At 42.0% G+C, this 25,948-nt stretch overlaps 1 protein-coding gene across 1 annotated transcript in view; it reads right to left on the bottom strand.

Annotated features, from left to right (window-relative positions):
- Positions 1-3,385: 3,385 nt before the first annotated feature.
- Positions 3,386-25,948, bottom strand: part of COG3 (component of oligomeric golgi complex 3) — a 52,020-nt gene continuing 29,457 nt past the window's right edge. The window contains exons 17-23 of the mRNA XM_019650312.1: positions 21,595-21,715; positions 18,954-19,042; positions 18,714-18,848; positions 13,786-13,861; positions 9,513-9,640; positions 8,611-8,709; positions 3,386-5,291 (exon numbers count right to left, since the gene is read on the bottom strand). Coding sequence (XP_019505857.1) covers positions 5,262-5,291; positions 8,611-8,709; positions 9,513-9,640; positions 13,786-13,861; positions 18,714-18,848; positions 18,954-19,042; positions 21,595-21,715 — 678 coding nt within the window. The 3' untranslated portion in view covers positions 3,386-5,261. The remainder of the gene's footprint in view (positions 5,292-8,610; positions 8,710-9,512; positions 9,641-13,785; positions 13,862-18,713; positions 18,849-18,953; positions 19,043-21,594; positions 21,716-25,948) is intronic.

The following is a 25,948-nucleotide window of genomic DNA, read 5'->3' as shown; positions in this document are numbered from 1 at the left end:
CTCCCTCTCTCATTCTCTCTCTCCTCTCTTTGGAGAGTACCTAGCAAAGGATCTAACAACAGGAAAGTGCTAAGACACGGGTTGCTGGGCAGATGTGACCAGACCCCCGGCTGGTGGGGAAGTTCACCGGGGGCCAGGGAGCTGGAGCTGGCACACACGGAGTGGCCACGAGGGTGCAGGAGCTGGTCCCCCGAAGCTTCCCGCTGGGACGCCAGGAAAACGCACTGGAGAGCGGGAGCCACCAGACCGCCACCCTCTGCTGACAGCCGCAATGCAGAAGGAAACACAGACACAGCACCCTGCCTCCAGCACCCTCCAAACCTACCAGGGCACCAGCTGGCAGCGCAGACGCGCCGTCAGGCTCAGCTCCAGCAGCTCGGCACAGGGCAGAGAAGGGCGGGTCTGGAGGGGCAGTGAATGGTGGCCAGCACAGCTCATGCTCCCCCTTGCACGGCTCGCGCTCCTCCTTGCTCTAGCACTGCCTTGAAGTGTGGAGAACCACACGCGCACACACGCTTGGCCAAGATGAAAGCAGGTGCAGTGACAGCCAGTCCAGGACACGGCCACAGCAGTGGAGGCAGGACCAAATCTTTCTGCTTTGAAGCAAAAATGCATCTGTGCTGCGTCCTGCTCTCGCCCCTCTGCTCCTCCAGCAGGGTCTGTCCCCCAAACCCCCATTTCCTGCCAACGAGGCCCTTTCCTGCCCACGTCAGACAGTGATGTCTTCGAGGACCCTGAGATCACAGGATGAGGAGGACACGAGGCTGGACAGATGCCGCCGCCTGACGGGGACAGTCCCGTGAGCCACAGCAGTTCAGTTTTATATTCTGGAGCAGGGGTCGACACACTTTTGAGACAGAAGAGCCAATCCTGTCCCTCACAACAATTTAAAAATTATTCGAGAGCCATAAAACAAATGAAATCACCACTATGTAAATAATATCCTTTAAAATTTTATATGAAACTATGATCGTTTTATTTTCATTCTCAATTTTACTTCAGAGCCACATGTACCCAGAGCCGCATGTGGCTCGCGAGCCGCAGTTTGCTGACTCCTGTTCTGGAGCAAAGGGGAGGAAGGGTGTTAATAAGACTGGGCTCTTGTCGTAAAGACATTTCAATATTCCAAGCAAGGCTACTGAAAAGGAAGGCCTTGACCCGGGGCGAGGAACCGGGAATAGAGGGGAGCAAGCAAAGAGCTGTGTGGGGAGGAAGAAGGCAGGGCTTGGGGGCGACGGGGTGGGGTCGGGAAGCCTACGGCAACAGGGTAGATTCTCTTTCACTCAACAAATACTTACTGAGCACCTACTGTGCGCACTGTTCTGGGTGTTAGGTATACAGCAGTAAACAAAACAAAGCCACGCCCCCGTGCAGTTTCCAATCTGGGTTGGGGGCAGACAGAAAAACAAGAAGCAAAACATCTCATGTGTCCTATGAAGCAAGCCAGGTGAGGGGACAGCAGGTGTGGCAGGGTTTGTGCTGGGTAATTGCTTGTTGTGGAGGGCTGTCCTGTACAATGTCTGATGCTTAGCGGTTCTAGTTGACATCTACCAACTAGAAGCCAGTAACAGCCCCACATACACCAGTCACAGCAACCAAAAAATATCTTCAGATTGCCAAATGTCCCATGGTGGGGGCAGGGGTCACCCCTTGCTGAGAGCCTCTGCTGTAGGTCGTGTTGGGGTTTCTTTTTTTTTTAGCTGAGCCATCCTGCCACCTGTTGGCAGCTCAGCGGCTGCTCAGCTCGGGCCGGGAATCGAACCTCTGTTGCTCAGAGCTCAAACTCTTGAGCGAGCTCTTAACCAACTGAGCCACTCGGCCAGCCCTTGGGGTTTCTTGTTTTATGGCCCAGCGCAAGTCTACAGATGTTCCATGTACTTGAAGATAATGTATTCTGCGATTGTTAGGCATTCTGAATTTAGTGCGGAAGCTCAGGCACAGCCAGGCTGTAGTTCATTCTATAACCAGCCTACACTTAAAAAAAAAACACCCACAAAAACTCAGTGCCATGAAAACAAGCAAACAAAAACCTTAAGAGTTGTCTAAATTACAAGGGACAAGAGAGATTCAACAACCAAGTAAACAGTATGAACCTGGGTAAGAAAAAGCTGACCCATTTGGGGGGACAACTGAGGAAACTGATATATGGGCTGCATATTAGGTAATACTGAGGGTTTAGGTGTGATACTGATATTAAGGTTATGTCGGAGAACGTCCTTAGTGCTTGGAGATGGATGCTCAAGTATTTCAGGGTAAAATGATGCAGGCAACTTACTTTCAAATTGTTCACGCGTGTGGGTGTGTAGGTTAATAATTAAAACCCACTTGGTTATAAATGTGTTACAGAACCCAATCTTGTAAGAAAAGTTATTTTAGAATATACACAGAAAAAGCCAAAAGCCATATGCCAAACATTTAACAGCAGTTTACCTTTCAGAGTTCATTTATGCAAGGCTTTCACATTTTATATTAAGGTTCAAACACTACAGAAATGTCTGGCAGCAAACATTTTTATAATCAGAAAAAAACGTTTTAAAAACCCTTTATTTCCAAAAATAAAAAATATATATACACAGGTACTTATCGGATAACTATTTAACGGATGCCACCATTCCAGGTTCCCAGCAGCGGCCTCCTTTTTGGAAGATGGCCAAGCTAGGGGAAGAACCGCCAGAAGAATGCCCCAGAAAGGACGCGGTCACGCTCCTCTTTTCTGAGAAGTAAGGGTCGCTCATGCTCGCCCCCGGGTTGCTTCAACGAATGGCCCCTGGTGACAAACGAAGACTATTCTTTCTTGCTTGTAAGGTAATAGCAGAAGAGAATTCAAAGATATGGGCTTGTTAAACCAGGAGAAAGCTACAAATTTGTTTTGATTGCTACTTCAATAATACTATTGGGTTGTCGGAAAAGTCATGACGTACTTTTTGTTTTTCATTGCAAAAATGCGTCATGACTTTTCCAACAACCCAATACATTTCAACACAACTATGTGCTGACAGTACGTAGGAAATTGCTGGTTCTGTAAACAAAGAAAAAATGAAATTCTTTCAACTAATGAAGCAGTAAGATGCTTCAAAAATGTCTTCCCACAATAATTATCTTGCCAAAAGAACCCACACAGTACAAGTAAAACTGGGGAAATCGGAGTAAGGCTGGCACCAGTGTCAACATCCTCCTCGTGGTAACGTGTTACAGGTTTGCAAGAGGTCCCCACTGGGGGAAACTGAGTAAAGGCATACGGGGTGTCTCTGGATTATTTCTCACAACTGTAAGTGAGTCCAAGTTAGTTCAATACACATTTCAATTAGAAAAGACTTTTAAAAAAGAATCCGCACACATAACAGACACGTGAGGACAAAGTAGGAAGCAAAAATCTTTATTTTTTAAAAAATTCACATTTATTAAAAACAGCAATTTCTAGCCAAATAATATAAAGCATTTTAAATTATTTGAAAGTATGTACACTCTTTGTATAAGTAAACACTTGAAACTGTACAGGTTTAAACAAATGTTCATTTAGCAAACGAGTTGGATCACTATCACATACTCAGCACTGTGCAAGGTCTGTTTCAGAAATAAAAGATTCAACACAAGAACGAGTGTTGTCAAATATTTTTATCCTTAAGAACACACTGCTCTGTACATCAAATAAATCAGTCACAGTATGTACAATAACCATGCCCTCGTTTCTTTGGAAAGGCTTTTAAAAAACCAAATGTACATATAATACACAAAACTGGGTATTTTACAGTTTATTTCATTAAACGTGTACTTAAATAGTAAGTGGAAGTAAATACAATATTCGTAATTCGTTTCGTGTCACAGAACGACTATGGACCCTCTGTACCATCTGTCTTCCCCAAACACAGAGTATGAAGCTCGATCGAGCAACACCTATCACCAATTCAAACTGAGGTGAGAAACAAGTGACCTGTCGAAAATGACAGACGTGAGAATACGGCAGTAACCCCTCTGCACACTGCGGGGTCTGCTTGAAGGGGGTGGAAACGCTGCTCGGCACGCCGATTGGCAGCTGCTGCTGCTACATTCCAGGACCCGCGTCGGTGTTCCATCTCTAGACTAGTGTTTGAATAACTCAAAATTCCTTTGGAACCAAAAAGCAGGCTACTTTTACTGTAACATCAGAGGCAAAACCAATCCCATCAGGAAATCAGTATTTGGAGGAAAAGTCACAGACGTCCTGATTCATGTGACGATCCCTGACATAGTGGGGTGGTTTTAGGGGGAAGGCAGTCTTGACCCTCCTCGGCTGTCACAGGTACTCGGCACAGTCACCGAACACAGAGGCCGTGAGCGCGCTGGCTTCTCAGAGAAGGACTGGGCCCGAGGGCCTGAGCTCAGGAGGCTGGTCATCCTCCCCGCGTGCGTGCGACACCCTCCTCACGGGGCTTCCTCCTCCCTGTCACGTGCCAGGTGTACATGGCCCACTTGCGCTTCCCACTCACACTGACGGCTGTTCCACGGCGGTTCACTAAAAACACCGTGTGTCTACTGGGTTGTCGGAAAAGTCATGACATATTTTTTCTGTTTTTCGTTGCAAAAATGCGTCATGACTTTTCTGACAACCCAGTATTATGGGGCGGCAGCCACTCCCTGTTCTTGAACATTCTGTACCTCAGCAATTCGGGGAGTACAGGTCCTGCGACCGTCCGCAAGGTACCTATACACGGAAACGGCCTCACACCAAGTCCATGGGCAGAGGACACCCTGAGTTCACAGGAAGGCAGAAGGTGTTCTCAGAAGCATCCAATCTGCTCCAAACTCAACTTCAAGGTGACAGGAAAAGCGTTATGCTAAATCGAGGGCAGAAATAACAGTTCTGGAAGTAAAAGAAGAGTCGCTGTGGAATGCTCGGTGGGAGGCATCGCCGTGTTTCACACCTTAGCAAGCCTGACTTTAGACACTTTCTAATTGGCTCTAGTTCCATCAAGTTCCCTGCCCTACATGCTGCCACCTGTTTTCATTGCACATCCTTTGCAAGAACCATCTCACTGCGTGCCCGCCATCGCTACCTCTTAAAAACTCACGTCTTGCGACCATTTAAATGAGGACGTTGCCACGGCTCATGGATTAATCTTTGGCATTTTGGTGTTTCTAAAAGGGAAGCAGCAATCTTTTAACCCTTTGCTTGTACTTCATGACGCAGTCAGCAGTGAGGAGCATGCCTGTGTGGTTCTTGGGGACAATCGCATACAGTTTCTCAGTGCCCCGCGGCCGCGTGACTCGGCCCAACTGGCCTGTTACTTAGACACTGACAGCAGGAGGTTCAGCTGAAAAGCAAAGCGAAAGGCTAGTTAATCGGTTCTGCCTTGGAATTCCGTAGGAAAGGGGTTCAGACCTTCCAAACGGAAAGGGAGGGAAAGTCTACGATTTTTAAGAAAGCAGTAAACATGGCTGCAAGGTGCAAACTGGACCCACAATGCTGGTGTGGTTTCTGAAGCTGCCGCCAGGCACTGAGCTTGTGGAGGCGGGCGGGAAGGTACACTCCGTTGCCCAATCTGGGCCCTCACGCATTCAGAATCCAACGGGGATGGCAGAAAAACTGAAATACCAGCACCGACAAGGGAACAGAAATGCATCTAGACCATCGATTTCACCTTTTTCTATGCAGAGCGTGGTTTGAGAAGACCTGTGTGTAAGTCCAATTCTTTCGGTGACTTTTAAATGCATCAGAACAGGTACGACACGTGCTTCTCAGCCCCGCGCTAACTCTGACTGAACGGACAGAGCCAGCCAGAGAGCCAGAGAACTCGCCATGGCAACAGCGAGAAATGGCAGCCTGCGCACCGCAAATCGGTCGCCCAGGCCCTAGAGAGACACGCAGTTAAATGAAGACGGCAGTGACCCGTCTATAAGGTGCAAACTTCTATAAAGTATAAATGAACTATTTTGTTTCCCCAAAATCATCACCCCATAACCTCTTTCATAAACGAGTGCTTCAGTGACAGGGACACAAGACCACCTGTGTGTTTTTCCGGGCCAAAGTACAAAATCTGGATCTAATCATGAGAAAAAGACAACTCAAATTGAGGAACGTTCTACAAAATAACTGGCCTGCCACGGTCAAGAAATGCGGCACTGCTCCAGCCCCAAAAGAGGCTGGAGACGCGCTTGACGCGATGCTTGGAGCGGCTCCTGGACCGGGGGGAACGAAGGCCGTGGATGGCACGGCTGAGGAAGTCGGAGCACGGGCTGCGGGGGAGGTAACAGCACCAACGTTACATTTCCTGTTTCAATCACTGTGTGGGGGGAAGAAGGGGGGTTGGAGGGGGGAGAATTCCTCATTCTTAGGAACTATTTCCAAGCACAGTGTCTCCTCACTTCCTCTCAAATGACTTAAGAGGAGCGGGAGGCAGACGAAAGGGAGACGTCAACAATGGTAAAGCAAACGGGCCAATTGTAAATATTACCATTCTTGTATTTTTTGTAAGTTTGAAATTATAACAAAATAAAGTTACAGAAATATTTGTAAATGTTCCTTGACTTTGATAAACCCACGTAAGGTGAAAATACCCTACGTGGAAACGCATTTGACACCCCTAACCTACCGAACCTTCTAGCCCAGCCCACCCTGAATGTGCCCAGGGCCGGACAGAAGCACCTCACACAGTGAACACGCCGTGGGACATTGGTGTTGACCCTCATGATCGCATGGCTGGCTGGGAGCTGTGGCTCGCTGCCTGACCCGCGTCACGAAAGAACTGTGCCGCGTGGCCCTAGCCCAGGAAAAGATCAAATTCAAAATTCCAAGCAGCTTCTACTTCCGGATCATCGTTAGGTCGAACCATCTGTTAAGTGGGGACCGTCTGTATATTGGATTTTAAGAAAATGGGTGACAAACATTCAATTCCCAGGGAAATTTAAAACGGGAGAGAACGTGAGAGTGAGCCAGAGGGCTTCCTCTGGAACGATCCATGGGATCTGAGCACAAGGTTCTGGTTCCCTTCCTGCACTCGCACACATGACGCAGGCAGAGGACGGCTTCCGTGAGCCCCCTCACATCCCCCGGGCGCCCACTCAGCCTTCTCACCTTTCCCACGACTGAGCCCCACGCGCCTAACGAAGGCTCCACCCTCTAGCCACTCCTGCGACTCTGCTCCCCTTCTCCACTCAAGAACGTTTCTCAGGGTCAATTTTCCCTCCCTCTCATCTTCCCCATGAACATACATACATGCATTTCCCCTATCTTTAAAAATAAAGAACAAGGTTAACAGCAATAACAAGTACAAGTCACCCACGGGGGGGAGGGGCTGGCGGGGACCAGAAGGGAAGAGGACTTCTCTGTATTTACCTTGTCCTGCATTTCTGATTTGGGAACCATGCAAGTATTTACATAATTAAAAAATAAAATCAAATAAAAATAGGGGAAAAATCTCTAAATGTTGAAAACAAGCCTAACTATCTATCAAGTTAGTACAATTACAGAATTACTTCAAAAGACTTAAAAAAGTATTTTAACTGTGCAACCCGAGAACTGCAGATACATGTCTTTAAAATATGACCCATATGTCAATAAAGGCATATATATATATATATATATATATATATATATATATATATATATATATACACACACACACACACACAGCCATAAAAAAGAACAGAGTTCTGACACCTGCTACGACATGGACGAGCCTTGAAAACACTACGACAGGAGAAAAAGCCACTCATAAAAGGCCACGTACTATAGGGTTCCATTTGATTAAATGTGTAGACTAGGCCAATCCCCAAAGACAAAAAGTAGATTAGTAGAAGAGGGGAATGAGATTTCTTTTGGGGCACAAAATTGTTCTGGAATTAGGTAGTGGTGATGGTTGCACAACTCTGTGAATATACTAAAAACCACTGATTGTCCACCTTACAAGGGTGAATTTTATGGCTATGAATTATATTTCAATAAAAACATGGCCCACTTCTCCCAGCTACCATGTCTTTTCTCTCTCCAGGTAGAAAAACTCCTCAAAAGACTTACCCACACTCACTGCCTCCAGTCTCCCTCACCCCCAGTCTCCGGCCCCTCCAATTAGGCTCTCACCAACCTTACCACTCTCCCCAAAGTTCTCTAGTCCTCACCATACACCAAGCTCCTCATCTATACTAAACTTAGAGTATCCATAGCACCAGCCTACTCCTGTTATATAATACATGCTCAATAAAAACTTGCTGACTGAATTGAATACATCGAGGATAGTCAACACAGAATAAACTCTATATTCAGTTTTTTAAATTTAGGAAGAAGAGAAAAAACAAATGCTTCCAATCCCTAAAATAACATTCTTTTTTTTTTCATTTGAAATGTGGGTCTTTTATCATGCATACTGCAAACAAAATTATTCAGCAACCTAAATGTCTTTCACAAACCGTTCATTCATCTTAAACACAACTTTCAATACCAGAAAGGATCAAAAGGCAACTGAGAATTCTAAAACCATCATCAAAAATCTGAGAGAGCAAATCAAAGTTTGAAGCCTTACTCATGAAAATAAAATAATGTACAATTTTAAAAATGAAAACTAAAAACATAGTTACTCAGAGGCATTACTCAAGTAAGAGGTTCTGAAAGCGACAAGGATCTTCACCCGGAGTTACCTGCTCCACGGAGGGACACGCAATAATCTGGATGTCCTCAGGACCAAACTCCTCCTTTAACAAGACATGGAACTTCTGGAAGGCTTGCTGAATATTATTCTTAGAAAGAGAAGAGGCAGTCATGTTAACTGAGTCACTCAAAACATATGCAGTCGTCTTAAACAGGAAGCATTAAGAATGGTGAATTGTAGGATAGTGGCCAAAATGAGTGGAGGAAATGTATCTTTCGTGGGATTACCAAAGACACTCAATTTGCACTGAACAGTCCACATGCCAGCACAGCCCAACTAAGACTGAGCAGGTAATACTTTCTGGAAAAAACAAACCCCAGCGAGGCCTGTGTCCCTGGAGAATAATAAGAGTCTACAGCAGCAATTTCTTACACAAAAGATAACAAAGTTCCCAGACACATAAAACGTACTTTAAAAATCAACCAACGCCCTGGGTGAAGATGTGAGCTCAACACAGAGCTGGAGGTTACGAGCACTAAATGAGCTCTGACATGAATCCCCTGTGGCTGCTGCAGGCCACTTCTTCCCACTACTTACCAGTAACATGGGGCCTAACTCCTGAAATGCTGCTCTCTCAAGGGCTGGGCCACATCAAATGAGAGAGTCTACTTTGTTATTTACTCATTTACTAATTTCTACTTTTAGGTAGAAATTACCGTAGTGCCAAAGTAACATAAAGAACTTAAGACAAAGTGAGGGTGGGGAAAGAAAGATATAATCAGACAGATGCAGGCTTTGTAAGCCTGTCAAGAATCACAGTGATTATTAGCCAACTTCACTAGAATCGTACACTAATGTTTTCAAATGTCTATAGGAAGAGGAAAATGGCAGACAAGGCAAGCACATTTGAAGGGACTGGCCAACATTCAAATAAATTATCATGATACTCACCCTAACAGGCTTAAACAAGATGAACTCGGTATCTTTATTAGAGAGGTACAATGACATACTTCTCAATGTCAGAGGCAGCTTTGATTTTATTGTCTTATAGACACTTGCCACCAGGTCACCGACCTTTGCTGGAAAGAAATTAATCTCATGAGTGTCACAGAGAAAAAGAGAAGAAACATTTCCATTTTCATTCAGAGGGGGATAAAGAGAGAAAAATATCAAAAGAAGAGGACTCTTTATCTCCCCAAAGGCTTTCTTTCACTTCTCTTGTTTATTTATCAAGTTTAATTTACAAGCCCTATAAACATTCATTAAGTATCTACTAAATACAAAATTCTAATCCCCAGGGCTACAGCAGCAAAAAGAATTCCCCCAACATGCTTCAGGACATTCACAGGGACTGTAATACGGTGCCTTTGGAATCTGGAGATAAGAGTTAAGGTAAACTAAAACATGAGCTTACTCATTTGCAGACCTGACTCAGAGATGCTCTCAGCCTCACAAGATCATTCAGAAAACATCCGCAGATATTTAATGGGAACTAAAAATGCATTTGTTACATTCTTACACTGTATTATCAGAAAGGGAATAGAATTTCAGAAGATTGTAACAAATAATTATGTAGCCTAGGTGTAGTGTCTGAAAAGAAGTTAAAATAGAAAAAAACAGTGGTAATACGTATGAAGTGTTTAAAAGAGGAAATTACCTAGAAAGCTACAAAGGATAAGACTGATTAATAATTTCAAAGATACTCAACCTCACTCATAATGAAAGAAATGCATATTAAAACTGAGATTTTCATATTGGTAAAAATTACGAAGACAGTAAATACAGCTGGCTGGGGTGTGGGGGAGCGGGCACCCTCATCCACTGCTGATGGGAGTATAAGCTGGTTCAATATCTTTGGACGGGTACCAGGCAATGTCTAGCAAAAATCAAAATATACATACTCGTTCACATGACATTTCTATTGCTGGAAATTTACCTTGGATATACTCACGACATACCAAAATGTATGTGTACAGGGGAGTTTATTAAAGCATGTATAGAAAAACAAAAAAACTAAAAGTAATTTAAATACCACTAATGAAATTATGAAAGAAATTTTGCTATAGTGATGTATTCTATGCATCTGTTAAACAGAATGAGTAGAGCTGGATAGGCTAGTACAGAAATGGCTCCAAGATACAGAGTAAGTTAAAAAAGCAAGGGATACAGTATAATCTTACTTGTGTAACATGTTTTAAGTTCACATATACTTGTATATGCCTAAATAATTTTGGAAAAGAAACCATTAATAGTGGTTACCTTTGAGAGGACCAGTTTGGAGGTAGAGAATAGAAGTACTTTTCATTTTATATCACAATTCAAATTTTATACCATTTTTTACACCATAAAAAAAACACAAACGCATTTTTTTTAATTGAGAAGAGTTCTGGCAGAGCAGGGTTAAGAAAGTGCCAATGCTCTCAAGAAGAAAGAACAAATAATCCAGGAATCGTTCATTTTTCATAAAGTAGATGACAGCTCCTTTAAGACAATTAATTGCACAGGCTTTGGTTCTATCACTAACACACTAAGACAGTTTTCAGAGCCCTGATCACCCGAAGGGGTGTGTGGAGCCTCGTAATTAAAGTACAGTCGTCCTTCCTTATCTACAGCTTCACTTTCCACGGTTTCAGCTGCCCTCAGTCAACCATGGTTCAAAAATATTAAATGGAAAAGTCCAGAAGTAAATAATTCATAAATTTTAAACTGTGCAACGTTCTGAGTATTGTGATGAGATCTCTCCATCCCTCGCTGTCCCTCCCGGGACATGATCAGCCCTTTGTCCGGCATCTCTGGGCTGGGTGGGCGCCCTGCCCATTCGTCACTTAGTGGCCGTCTCAGTTATCAGACTGGCTGTCGCGGTAATGCAATGCCTGTGTTCAAGTCACCCTTATTTGAACATAATGATGTCCCCAAAGCGCAGCAGCACGGTGCCGCAATTCAGACATGCCACAGAGAAGCCATCAAGTGCATGGGTGCACAGGAAAAAGGACAGTATAAATGCAGGGCTCAGTACCACCCTCGGTTTCGGGCATCCACTGGGAGTCCTGGACGGGTCCTCTGTGGATAACTGGGACTACTGTATCGCCCAATTCCTAAAAAGATGTATTTCCCAGAGTAAATGAATAAAATGGCATCCTAATTTATAACTCGATCTCCTGTGAGTTTATCATGAAATGACCCCCGGGAGCCCGATCAAGTCTGCAAGAACCAGTAGCCCTGGGTTTCTAGAGGCCCAAGACAAGACCCTCAGCTATTTCTGATGCTCCCATGTCAGGGACCCCCAAATCTATCTTTGACATTTACGTGTGGGCTTCTTGTATGACAGACCAAGAAACAGCAACTCCACAGCTCTGTGCGGCTACACGGGCAGAAGACACACGAGGGAAACGGAAGTGCCCAGGCTGTATTCACCAAGACCTCCGCTCTAAGGAGCACTCGGAAGCGACAGGGGTCAAAGGACAAAACAGCAAGCCCTGTTTCAACCTGGCCTTGTCAGTGTCCTTCCACCTTCACCAATGACAATTCTAGTCATGCTAAGAGCACGACACACCTAAAGCTCGGAGTTCTATTAGGGCTCCGCTTGAGAAAACGATAGCCCCCACTGTGAGTGAACGGGACCCTCCCAAAGGGGCTTGGCAGGGCTAAAATGCCTCTGCCGATTTGCTGGTTTCCATCTAGTTTAAGATTATACCCAAGAGCTTCATTTACATAAACGTTCAAAATAAAATCAGCTCCTATTTCTAAATAAGCTCTGTTAAGTGCCGAAACCTTGAGCCCAAGGCCCAGTGAATCCAAAGATGATCAGAATTCCTTCTAGAAGGTACTGAGTTATGGACTAATGAGGTTGCTCCTGGCTGCAGGGGTGGGGGAGTCAGAAGGTGGTCCCCCCCAGGCGCACCACGATTAGAATGTCCAGTGTTGTCGGTGAAAGAACCCGGTTTTCTGTCCTCTGACTGAAGGCACTAAAGCACCGTATGCTCGCTGTCCTTCAGCAGGAGGGCAAAGACTTCAATCTCACACACAATGAAAAGTTCTAAAACAATAAAGATGGCACAACACTCACGGTCTGCCTCACAGGAAACAAGAGGCCTAAAGCATGTCACAAAGTTTCTTCTCAATAAAGCAAATCAATGCAAACTGACATCAACACAGTTCACATGACCCATTTTTGCAATAAAATCCTGCCTTCCTTTCAAATATAACTGATAATTCTCTACATGTACAAATCTTCCTAAGAGATACATAGCTAGCCTTTCAACTTCTTAGTTCTAATTCAACTTCAAATTAACCTGAGGAATAACAATAACTGAAAATTTTAGAATGGCCTCAATTCTTTTTCCCAAAAGAAGTAAATACCTGACAGACATAATATTCTCTCACATGGAAAACCAATCGTATTAAAAATCTAATTCCAGAGTATATGCCCGTAGACAGTCAATTCTTTATGGATGCTACGCCAGAATCATTGTCTGCATCTCTCACTATGAGGAAGAGGCTTCCCTACCAACTTGGACACAGCTTACTCCAAATGAAAACAATGATTCTTTCACCATTTTGCCTTTTTCGTTTCGAAGGGTCTCTATCACAATATGGGCCAGGGGATGGCCAGAAATATCAATCAAAAAAAAATTATTTATTCTGGTTTGATGGCACTTAAAATGTCACTAAATGTACCAAAATCAACCCACAAATTAGTCAAGAAAAAAAACCTTCTAGCACAAAAAGAAATTTACATTTAGGAAAGAGTAAGATTGGGAGCATCTTAAGCATATCTGCCAATCAGAGAATGATATGGCCTGCCGACCCTTAACTGATGCCGCGATTTTTATAATTTTTATCAAACACTCTAAAATGTTAAACAGAAGGTGTAACTTGCATAAAATGTGGAACAAAATAATGTCCAACATTTCTTCATATGATACTTGAAAATACTCACATTCTGTCCCTAATTTCATACTATCAAATAATGTAACACAATGAAAAGTGAATGTACAGAAAGCAACAGACACAGTGTTTCCATCTAAGTCATGTTTGATTTCTAACTGTTTATGTGCACTTTGGGCGAAGTAAGACGTGTAAGCTCCAAACTGCATTTTGTACTAACCCAAACCACCGTAAGAGTAGGAAACCAACTCCAAGCCCTCATAGCAAGGACTATATAAATGCAAATGAATCAATATCCTAAAGAAAGAACTCCCTAACAGTAAAGCATGAATGATACCTGGCTGTGCCCACGGCTGCTGTGACAGGGTGTATTTGGGTCCTCCCTGGCTGGCCATTGTTTTTAATGCTGAAACCTAGTAAAAAGAAAAAAATATCATTTCATTCACAACAAATTAAACTACTTCTCTCAAAGGATATATACCACCATTTGAACCTATTAAAACATGATAATCAAATGTGCAACCCAAAAAGAAAATGCATCATACCAAAATTTCTTTGGTGATTCCAAAGCATAAAACCATCCCAATAAACGCAGGCATTCTGCCTAAAACATGGGGGGTGTGGGGAGACGAAAACGAGGGCCTAGAGAAAGGCCAGCACAAAGCAGGCCCCCCTTCAAGTGGACGGTTATATTAACATTCAATTATTACTGTATGTTATTAGAAAATGTCAGCAGCTGGAAAAGCTCCTTTATATACCGAGAGGGTCCTCTGTCATATCACAGGCAGGCAGAATGTTATTTTTAAAAACCAAGCTTTTCAGAAAGCACCGGCAGTCACACTGGACCCCGCGCTCCAGGTGCACGCTGGACACCCACCTCCCAGTCATCTCTCTATTCCGCAGCTTCAGTCCAGAGAAGCAGAACCAAAGAAAGTACAGTGAGCTTCTCAGACAAGACGGTTCTTAACGTGGCAAATCACAGTGTAGCCGAGGTGTAGCTGGGAAGCGTGCATAAACACAAACTGCATGAACAGTTTTTTAAAATAGGCTGTTTGGTGCCAAAGGTCCAGGCCATGACCTTGGCCTCACTAGAAAGTCCCATTAGAAATATTTGAGCACCAACTCTTTAGATTTCTCATAAAGAAGGACACACAACTATGGTTTAAAACAAACTCTTCAGTAGGAATTGGACTGGTCGTGGGTGTTCTAGAAAGAGCACAGCATTTTGGGTCAGGAAAGCGGAGCTCTAGACCCCCTCTGCACTTCCTGACTGAAATGGTGGCAAGCCACTGAGTGTTTAGCAACACTCCCAAATACTTTCCAACGTAAATATACAAACATACTAATGTGTCTATACTTACAAAATGGGAACACGGTGCTCTGAAAACTTTTCTCCTCACTTACATGAAAATTCTGGGCATTTTTCTGTATCCCAGTTATGTTTTAATAGTAATGGCTGCCTACTACTCACTCCACTGGTTATTCCAGAGTTTAACCAATTTCATAATGACATATATTTAGACTGTATATAATTATTTGTATATTGAAAACAAATACAAACTTGTGTATTCATCCCTATTTGCTATCTAGATAATACACTTTATGTTAAACCTCAAGGAGCATTTTCTTCACACATTTCCCCCAATTGGCTCATTTTTTTTAAAACCCTACAGGATGAACACAGGCCCAACTGTCTCATAATGACAGTGCTGGAGATATCTTAATTTTACATATTTCCTCTCTTGATTTCCCATTAGATTAAAACTCCTTGAGAACAGAAATTAAATTTATAGGTCAAATTCTATTAAACATACCTTAAGGAAAAAAATTTTATTTATAGTGTTGCTGAGGAAATTAATAACACTTCCGAGGAAATATTAAGAATCAACTTGCAATACTTTAGCAAATTGCTTGAGAGAAAATGAATACTGCTAAACACAAACCTGAGTTTTTAGCATAAAGTGGTCCCACTGGGGCAAACACTTTTAGCTTAGCTATAAACTTGAAATTGTACTTCCTATAAAACTCTGTCATTCAGGTTTTTTGCTAAAGCAAAACCTACACTTCAAAGTACTTTCATATATTGGGTTGTCGGAAAAGTCATGACGTATTTTTTCTGTTTTTCGTTGCAAAAATACGTCGTGACTTCTCTGACAACCCAATATATGATCTTGTTTTGGTCCTCATAAGAACCTTAAGAAAGGAGGAGGGACGCAGTAGCTGTCTGAACTGCAGAGAGAGTAGAAAATCGAGGCTGGGAGAGAGTCAGTGGTTTGCCTGCCATTTCAGTCAGGAGGCGCAGTGATCAGAGGGGTCTAGAGCGCCGCTTTCTGACTCGAAATACTGTGCTCTTTTTATAACACCCACAACCAGTGCAAGTCGCACTTAAGAGTTTGTTTTAAGCACTATTCGGTACAATGAAAGTCTAGAACAATAAAAAAAAATCAACAGTTTTTGAGTTTGATAAAATATCTGACCCAAATGCTTTCCTATGAACCTCTACCCCCAACACTCAGAACAGTATTACTTTCTCTAGGGCCATTCAAATACTTAGAGAAAAGGTTATTCTCCAAGGAGCAGGAAATTGGGCAACAGAGCATGCATGTTCTTCCAGGACTTTTTACTTTTCTCAAGAAATTTCATGAATTATACCAAAAAATCAGGATGTTTACACTAGACCGATTAAGACACTGTAAAAATGTTTATCTCTCGTATGCTGGGTCACTCTGAAACACTTGAGGTTCTCAATCTGTGAAGTTGTTTTCCTTACTCCAGGTTCCAGAATGTAATGGGGATTAATGAAAAGGAAGCATCTCAACATGAAGAGGCTAAGGAAGGAGCTACTTAAACAAAAAAGCCAACTTAAAGGAGGTGACGGGGGTAGAGGATCAGAGATTCAAATCAAACCTCAAGTCTTAAGGCTCAAAAGCAAGCCTTCTGACAACCTAAGAATGCCCTCTGCTCACTCACACAGTTTGTTGCTTTATGCAAACCCAGGTATGTTTATAAAATCAGTCCAAACTTAGAAACAAGCTGAGGACATTCTGTTGACGAGACTTTACGTCCAAACTGTAAGTACAGGGACCAAGAAGCACACATCCAAATGAAAGGTGAAATACTGTTTCCTTTCTGTAACCTGTGGGTGCTGTTTTCCTTACAATCATTTATCCAGGTGCCAGCACTGGCTGCCCTATAAAATGCCAACTACAATAAAAGAGGCAAACATTCTGCACTTGCAGATTTATCTTTAAACAATTCTTATAAAGTTTTTAAATCCTTTATTCTGTTTCTGCTATTCAAAACAGTGGTAACATTCACCAGGAAAAGGTGAAAATGTTTGGTCCCCAGATTCTAAGAAGCATGTCTTAACTGATCGCTACATCTGTGTGAACTCTAGTGCGCACATGGTACGCCTGCGCGTGTGTGCGCACGTGTGTGCAGTGTGTGTGCATCTTTGCCTCTGACTCACTCTATGCCAACAGGGCAGGAGAAGGCACTTGAATTGGGAATAAGACCCACAGAAGGGATGCTCAGCCCTCTACTAAACATATGGACTGGAAACTCAGGGAGGACCAGTGAGGGACCGGGGTTGAATAAGGACAAAGGAGCGAGGGGACCACACACTGAGGAGGAGGTGGGGTTGGCTTCTCAAGGGCGGTCAGAGGAGGCCTGTCCCACACCGGTCACTCCACAGGGAGGGGAGTATGAAAAGAGGTCCCTGCTGAGACACGCGCGTGTCCACGGAGAACCATTACGTAACTCACACGTGGAATATGTATTTTCTACAAAAACCTCTGATTTTAAAAAGAATGTTTCCAGTGTCCCGGTGGGAAAGGGGTTACCAAACTTCTATTCAGGTCAGCTGGGACAACTACACCAGCACATGCTCATTCTCCTGATTTCAAAGACACTGTGCTTTTCTTAGAAAAAAACCCAAACCCTTTAATCCTAGATTTCATTATAATCAACTTGCTTCTATAGGAAGTTTCACTCTGCTGCTGTTATTGCAAAATACTCACCTAGAGTATCTCCCACCAGTGTTAATGTGGGCACTATCCCCAAAATACACACTAGAATCTACAGGCTGGTTTCCGTGAGGACAATCTCAGTACAAAGGATGATAACTTCTCTGTAAATTACGAAGCATCAGTATTTGTACCACTTTTAAAAATTCAAAGCTGGATGAAAACATTTCTACCACCACCATCTTTTTAAATTTATGTGGTAGGAAAAAACATACACACACACTCCAAATACTTGACAGGGAGGACTAAAATTTACCACTAAACAATTAGTGTACTCCAACGATACACAAAACAGTAGTCTGACTGCTATAACATTTCTGTATTTGCTTTTGCGGTATTATTTTTTAAAACTAATACGTTCCGTTTTTATCACAGGCAGCAAGCTACTGATGGATAATTTGCTTAGCTGCCCCCCGGCCATTTCATACATACATTTTGTCTCCCCAGTTAAGCCTTAGTGAAGTAAATTTCAGATAAAGGGCTGTGATGTTTTTATTCTTTTTATGATGTCTTCTAATACAAATCTGGATAAGTGGTAGAGGCTAATAAATTAAGTTAATTTCAAGAGTTTTTAAACATCTTTATGAGAAAAATTCTTAGTAAGAACATTTAAGTTTGTTTATTTTTCTTAATGATCAGGTTGAAACAGGAAGATCAAAACAACCATGATCTGAGGTTTTCACTGCTGGCATCAGCCAGCTGAAGGATTTTCTAGCGAGGAGACAGATAGATGATTATAAACCCATATATAACATACCTGGTAGTTAACAACGCAATGAGGTAAAACCTTCAATTCTCAATTATCCATGCAAAATGGAAGGGAGAATTAGCATGGAAAACAAAAAGGGAAATAATTCACCCAGGTAAGAACCAGGAACCCCTGACAGGCAGGTCTGTGACACTGCCACACAGGTCCTAACCCAGGAAAAAGTACGTCGCAGGCGACGCGCATATGCCCGTGAGGTGGACAGACAAAACACAGCTAAGCAGAGGTCTGCCATAAATAGCTGTGCAATATTAGCACTCTTTCACTTAAAAACCAGAAACTCTATAAGCAGTTTTTATCTAAAAGCCCAAAACAAAAAGCCTCCATAGCAAGAAACACAGTGCTTTCCTAAACGGAATCATGAAGACTAGGGCTTACTGTCTCCTGCTGCCAGAGTTTTCACAAGAGCAACGGGGAAGGAAACACAGGGTAGAGTTCAAAGTCACTTTCTGGAAAATGCAGCCAGGCCCATACCTTCATCATGAACTCCTCCAGCTGCTCTACAAACTGCCTGGTCTGCTGCTGGATAAACTGCTCGCAGGCCGACTTCAGATGATGGTCTACGTCTTTTTTAGAGTCGAGGTAGTGTTCTCTTATCTCAGGAGTACCCTTAAAACAAAGACACGTTCCTCCTGTGTTCACATGCCTGGAAACTACCAGACATGCAAAGGGTGCCGTCTCTCTACCCCACCCATCAGACAGATTTCTTCTCACCTCCAACAAGAACTCTATCAAGGCATTGTTGCTATTCAGCCGAAAAAATCTTGGAACAGTCATGGGGTTCAGGATTTTAAACGCTGCATCTGTGAAACAAAATCACTCGTCCTGTGAACACGTAGTTTCAGTGGAAAAGCTGTTACTGTTTCAGTGTGTTAGCGTGCCCTAGCTCTGTTACCCCAGAGCAGGAGCGGTTTGATGTTCACCAGCTCCCCTCCATGAGGGGTGAGGTTCATGCCAACGATGACTACGGTACCCACATACAGTTATTTCCCAGAAGTCAGAACTGCAAAATGACCATTCAACTTAATTATTCATGTATAGAAAATAAGAAGAACGATAAATGATGGCTATAATGTATGTTAGCTACATTTAATAAAAATCTTAAAAAAAAAAAGAAAAAGGATAAATGGCAACTGATACCTTAAAATTTCACTGCTTTACTTTTAGAATGCCAAACAAGTTTTTTAAAAATATATTCATTAAAAAAAAAGAAAAAAAAGAAAAAAAAAACAAAACAAACAAAAAAAAGTATATTCATATACTTACCCGGCTTCTTTTGTTACGATTCTGGCTGGCAGAGAAATTTATTCATATGAAGCAGAGTGAATAAACTAATGTGTCAGCCAGAAAGAAAACACCAAAAGGACATATTCACCCTTAACCTCCAGACTAACTAGCATCTATGCAAAGTATTAACTGAGGTCTCATCGATGTTCAAATGCAATAAGATATAACATTAGTCGTAAGAGGTTAGAGGCTTAAAAGATAGCAAGTATTATTGAGTGACAGGCAGAAAAGACTGTTTCTTTGCTCTGCTTTGCCAGATGGGAGAAAGCACAGCATGAGATGCTTCCAACCCTGTTTTACCACAATCGTTCTTACTGCCCTGACCCTGATCTTACTGCAAAAGTGCCTCCCTGTCAGATGCCCTGTTCAGAGGGAAGCTTTAGTCAATTGCTCTTTGTTTCTGCTCTTTTTTCTGCCAGGTACCTGAAAGAATGCGGACAATACACAGAATCAAACCACATATGGTAGGGCTGAATGAGCTGCATAATGTTTTAGGACAAACATACTTTAAACCAATACTTGCCAAAATTTTAGGGTGTTGCATTTTCTCACACCTCAGTGGATCTAAACTGGAACCCAGCAGCAATAAATTATGAATTTTTAAAAAATGAAAGAAAATAGATCAGCCCTGCTTTATCCCATCACTTGAATAAAGTAAGGACTGCAGTGCCTGGCGCTCTTCAAGGTTAAGAGCTCCTCACACTGAAAGGAGGAAATGAACTCGACTGACTGGGAGATGGAAGCCTCTGATGAGAATAAGCTCTAAAAAAATTATGCGTTTCCCTGAGGGCAAAAGCCAGGAGATCTGGCTGCTTGCTGTTTTAAAACAAAAAAAATCACAAAGTATATGAAGAACACATGGGCTTACTAACCAAATTCCAACAGAACCAAAAGGCGTTCTCTAGTGGAAAAGGAGAGAGCATGAGGAAAAGAAAAGGAGTCGACTATCACTCAAGATGAGACCACTGGCGCTCGGGGGGGGGGGGGGGGGGGGGGGGTCCACCGGAACGTAGTCGACTCCGTTACAGGCTGAGTATTAGGGAACTAGCAACCTGCCACCCTCAGAAATTCTATTTTTGGAGTTCCACCGAACCACAGAATACAGGAAATAATTTGAGTGACTATGACTTTTCTCAATTCCCCCAACACATAATGAGAGAAGTTCATTCATTACATAAATGAATGGCGAAAGTCATTAGAGCTTAATTCTCTTGAAAATGGTTAAGAGAGTTTAGATAAGTTTGTAAGTAATTAAGGGAAATGAGGGATATCTGTGGTATACTCTTCACTGCTTAAAATCAATGTCTTAGAAAGTAACCACTTTGATCCTTTAGAAATCATCACTTGCTAATTCGGTCGTTAGGATAGCGAAGCACCTTTCCCAAGATGAGCTAATGTCCATTACCAACTCAAAGACCCTGTCCACATGATTACTTAACCAGCTGATTTGACAATAACCACCTATGCTTATTTAAACACCCTAAGCTTACAAAGCATCTTAACAGACACTGTCCTTCTCAATGGTCTTGACCGAGCTTGAAAGCCTGGTGAAGGCATCAGGACGTGCTGACTGCCTGATTTTACCTGGGGGACACAAGCCAGAAAACCCATCCAAGGCCACCCAAGAGCCAGGAGATGATGGGCCAGGAACAGAGCCCGACACTTGCAGACTCAGGTAAGGCGTCTTCCCCGTTCCCCAGCTGGCTCCTGAACGTCCATGATCTGACCAAGTCAACTTAATGTTTAAAATCATCCCAATTAGCTGACACTGTGAGTAGCTGTTACACCAATTTTTCACTGTGTCACTGGTTATGGTAACACGAGGCAGGGTCTAAGAGAGGTAATGCTATATTACAAACTGAATGCTCAGATCAGCTCCCTTCAGGAAATACAGCAAGTTAGATGTGATTTGAACGTCGACAGTTCCACATAGCATGAACAAGGGACATGCTCAGGAGGCACAGCATGCAACAAAATTGCAGATGAACATAAAATAAACCTGTAACCTGTGCTGACACATTTGGGCAGGTCGGACACACCCAACTGTGCAGCCAGGACAACAAAGTACCTCTAGTTCTCTTGAGGTCCAGGGAAATTTCCTTAATGGTGAATTCAGTGTGAAATGGAGCGATTTGTTCACGAAGAATCAAAAGATGCTTTATTAAGAAAAGTTGTCCATCAATCTGAGTCTAAATTGTAAGACAGAAAAATGGGCATTATCACAGATTAAATAAAAATGAGCATATAAAATACATACATTATTAATCAACATTAAGTTTATGGTGCTTGACCTAGCTTTTTGACTCTTAACCTAACTTTATGGCACCAACACTTCTTTCTTGTGCAATAAATTACCCTTATTATCCAGTTTAGAACTGTCTGGAAAAACCTTGCTTCAAATTCTTACTAACACTGTCACCGGCTCTACTTAGCAAATCCAAGAAAGTGAATCGGAAAAATGGTTGTAAAGCAACACAGAAAGAGAAGTGCAATTTAGTTGAACTTGGTTCAATAGGAAACCATGCAGCCTGGCAGCAGCACAGGGCCGGCAGTAAAAGAAAGTTCAAAACCTGAGCATGATTCCGACTCGCGGGCCTTTCTAGTTTCCCTTCAGCAATTTGCTTTCACTATTAGGTCAAAGTGGTTTCAAAATCCAGGGTATCAGAAATACTCATATTTATGCAAAAGTACAAAAGGAGCCTCCAATGTACAATGAATCGGGGTTACCATTTTGGGTTATCCTGCCACCAACAGAGCACTGACACCTATGGCCCTGGGAGTGTCTGCATGTCCTTCTCCCCTCTCAGGACCCATCCACAAGACTTGGTGATTCAAGCTTAGTTCTCAAAGCTCTGACCCAGCCTCCACATAGTGAATAATCACAGTCCTCATTTCAGAAGCGAGTCTGCGTATTAACATGAGCAAGTCTGCGTTTGCTCCTTCTGGCTGCTTCTCCAGATAGAACTCTACCTTGAAAATATTTCTAATGAAATTATACATTCGGAAAAGAATAAAGGGGCTGTGGGAAAATGACACTGGCTGGTCTATCTCCTCACCTTCTAAATTAAGCACACAACCCATATATAAGTATGACTTATTGGATGGAAAATTCCTTTGCACTCTGGAACACAGCATTAGAGTAAATCGCAAATGCTATACATTTTGAATACTTGCTCTATTTTTTAAAGAACTAGCAACTCCAATGGGCAAAAATAGTATAATATAAATTTAATTTACTTTACTAAGGCTGCTGTGATCCAGCAAATAGTATCATGTTAGCTTACTGATATACTAGATGACTGAGTGACTGGTTTTTATATACTGCACAAACAAAGTTAGCGTGTAGGAAATTTAAATGAAACAGTACGGTAAAAATAGCAGAGAACTGAAAACCCTAAAATGGAAGTATACTTTAAGCATGAGAATTCGACATTCATTAGTTTCATCCTCAGTTTTGACTGACACCTAATGCTTGCAAATTTTGAAACCAATTTTGAAATCAGGATGACTATTCTAAAGAGAGTTCGGCACCAGCTCTAAGATGTGTATATTCAGCCGGTTTGTAATTGACTTGTTAGCCATTTACATAGTGTATAACGCAGATTTGTCACAGGTCATATCACAGTGTTGAGGAAAGACGTACCTTCCTGTAATTAGAAAGAGTCCCCAAAACTGTTTAAGACATCCAATGTGACAAGAGCATGAAAACCATCAGAATAACGTGGTTCCAACATGTTTTCGATAAGGAAAATAACTTAAGCTTCTGTTTCCCATTTTAATTACTGAAATCTCTAATAATGACAAAACTGTCACGTAGGACAGTCATTCAATCAAGCTTCATGCAAAGAACACACTTAGGAATCTGGGAGAACACAAAATGATGGCAAATAGAACATGATTCAACACGGGTTCTTTCTGTCATTTTATATACACATCACGTTAAGATTAGACCAAGGCACAAAACCTCTAGTGCAGCGGTTCTCAACCTTCCTAATGCCGCAACCCCATAATACAGTTCCTCATGTTGTGGTGACCCCCAACCATAAAATTATTTTCGTTGCTACTCTATAACTGTAATTTTGCTACTGTTATGAATTGTAATGTAAATATCTTTTTGTTTTCCGATGGTCTTAGTTGACCCCTGTGAAAAGGTCGTTCAACCCCCAAAGGGGTCACGATCCACAGGTTGAGAACCGCTGCTCTAGTGCATAAACCAGTTTCTTTTCAGGAGTTAGCATTTTACTGTAGTCTTTTATTTCACTTTGGACCACTTGTACCTAGAGCACTCTATCCTACCATAGACTATTTAACTTAACCAACAAAATCAAAGTTATTTCTGACCAGATTTATAGGGGACATAATGTTCATATCATCAAAGTGTTCACAAAACCAAAAGTACAATAATAAAGATGAAAATGCCTCCTATGTTTTTTGAAAACAGCTTGTTGCATCTTTAATGCCTTTACTACTTTGCATGACAATGAGTAGTTAATACAGAAAGAACTGTATACTTGAATTATGACAGCTCATCCATCATAGATTAATCTAAAAATGAAGTTTCTACAGAAACAGGAACTATTTTAACAGGGGGAAAAAACTCACTCATTCAAACCTCTTGAAGTGATGATGGCTGCAAAGCTGCAGCATTTAGAAAACTATGCTATCAACAACCCTATCTTTATGAACTGAGATGTAAACCTAAAAAGCAGATGGAAATGAATTATCTCTTCAAAAACTTCTGAAAATCAAAGGTTTCAAAGCAACTATGGCACATTAACAACTCAAGCATAAATCAAGATGGAGAGCCTGGATAATTTCTGATTTCCTAAATTTTCAAAAAAAAAAAATCTATCATTGCAACATATAGGATTTCTCTATTTTAACCTTATAAATTTCAAAGGGAGTGGATTACATACACATGCATGTGCGTGCACAAACATGCATGCACACACACAGTGGTAAGTACAGTATCTAATTCCTTGTTCCCAATTAGATACTAATTCCTTGAGAACATTACCCAAGTAATGTTCACTCTGTTTTTATTAAAAAAAGTAAACTATGCCGAACTCCTCATTGGTGTCCCCTTCCCTAATGATTTCTGTGACCTTAACTGCTGCCATCATTGTTACTTCTCGTAATTCAACATAACAGGATTCAAAAGCAGTTTCACAGTCTGGAGCATGTACCTGAACCCTGCAAAAGTAGGTGACCAATGTAAGTCTCTAAGAGCAGCATTGGGCCTTAGAAAACTCTAAGACATTAAGTGATTGCTTTTCGCTGATCACTTTTGAAAAAGTTGAGGAAGCATTTGAGATCTGGCTCCCGGGCATATGTCATCAGTTTGGCTCAAATAAACTCTTATAAATAAACTAAAAGTTGAAAGGCAAAAGGATGCAAACTCAGCCATGAAAATAAACTCGCTACTGCTTACTAAGTTGGGGGCTTCCTCACACTACTTAGATCCCTTAGAATATGCAGGACACAGAATCAGATAACAGAGCCAAAGAGGGCGAAGACTGAATAATCCCAAGGCTGTTCCCTCCTCCCTTAAAAAAGGGGACGGGCATACAAGAGGACATGAGCATGTGAACATTTGTTTAATTAGGACATTTTTTTCCTCCTGATGAGCTAAGAAATACATGCTCACTGTATGTAGAAAATCTGGAAAATTAAAGAAAAGCGTATGCAGGGAAGAGGAAGGGAAATCTTCCACAGTCACTCAGACGCTTTCAATGTTACATTTTTTCATGTATGTTTTCATTAAATAAAGTTATGTACATTTCACCTATTATGAACAATATGAGAGCTCAAACTTTTCAAATCTTTTCAAAACTTAAACCTGCCTGTCTATAATTCTCCATCCTCTTGCAGTCCCCACATCAAAATTTCATGTTAACTCTCCAATCCACGAACAGGAGAATATAATCACAAAGACAGAACTTTTCCAGCAACAGGATCCCAAATTCTTTTGTGAGATATATATTTTTTAAATGTATCTAAAGCCTTAAAGTTAGAAATCAAGTTTGTAAACGTGGAACGCCAGAAAGGTAACGTCTGCACACTCCAAGTAGCCAGGAAATGCTGGCTGTTCCCTCCATGCAGGCAGTGGTACCTGGAAGTGGAGAGTTAGGAGAGCAACACTCAGCCATGCTGTGCTTCCTGGAAAAAACCTTAGGGGCCGCGGGAGAAGCACATGACAGCAGTTCTCAGCCCCAGATCTCTTCTTGATTAAAAAACTGTAGTAAGTCACAAAGTCACAACAACTACTTCTAGTCATACAATACGTGGGCCACGATTGCCCGTCTTCTGAACTGGTTGGCTGATTTCCTCCAAGTGAGGCTATTCAGCTATTTAAAACATCATTGTAAATAAATAACTAACTAGAACATCGTTGTAGGGATTATTATAAATTGCTACGTTTC

This window comes from Hipposideros armiger, unplaced genomic scaffold (genome assembly GCF_001890085.2).
Source record: "Hipposideros armiger isolate ML-2016 unplaced genomic scaffold, ASM189008v1 scaffold_139, whole genome shotgun sequence".
Taxonomy (NCBI): Eukaryota; Metazoa; Chordata; class Mammalia; order Chiroptera; family Hipposideridae; genus Hipposideros; species Hipposideros armiger.
The sequence above is the reverse complement of the archived record's forward strand: the minus strand, read 5'-3'. Positions and strand labels throughout refer to the sequence as shown.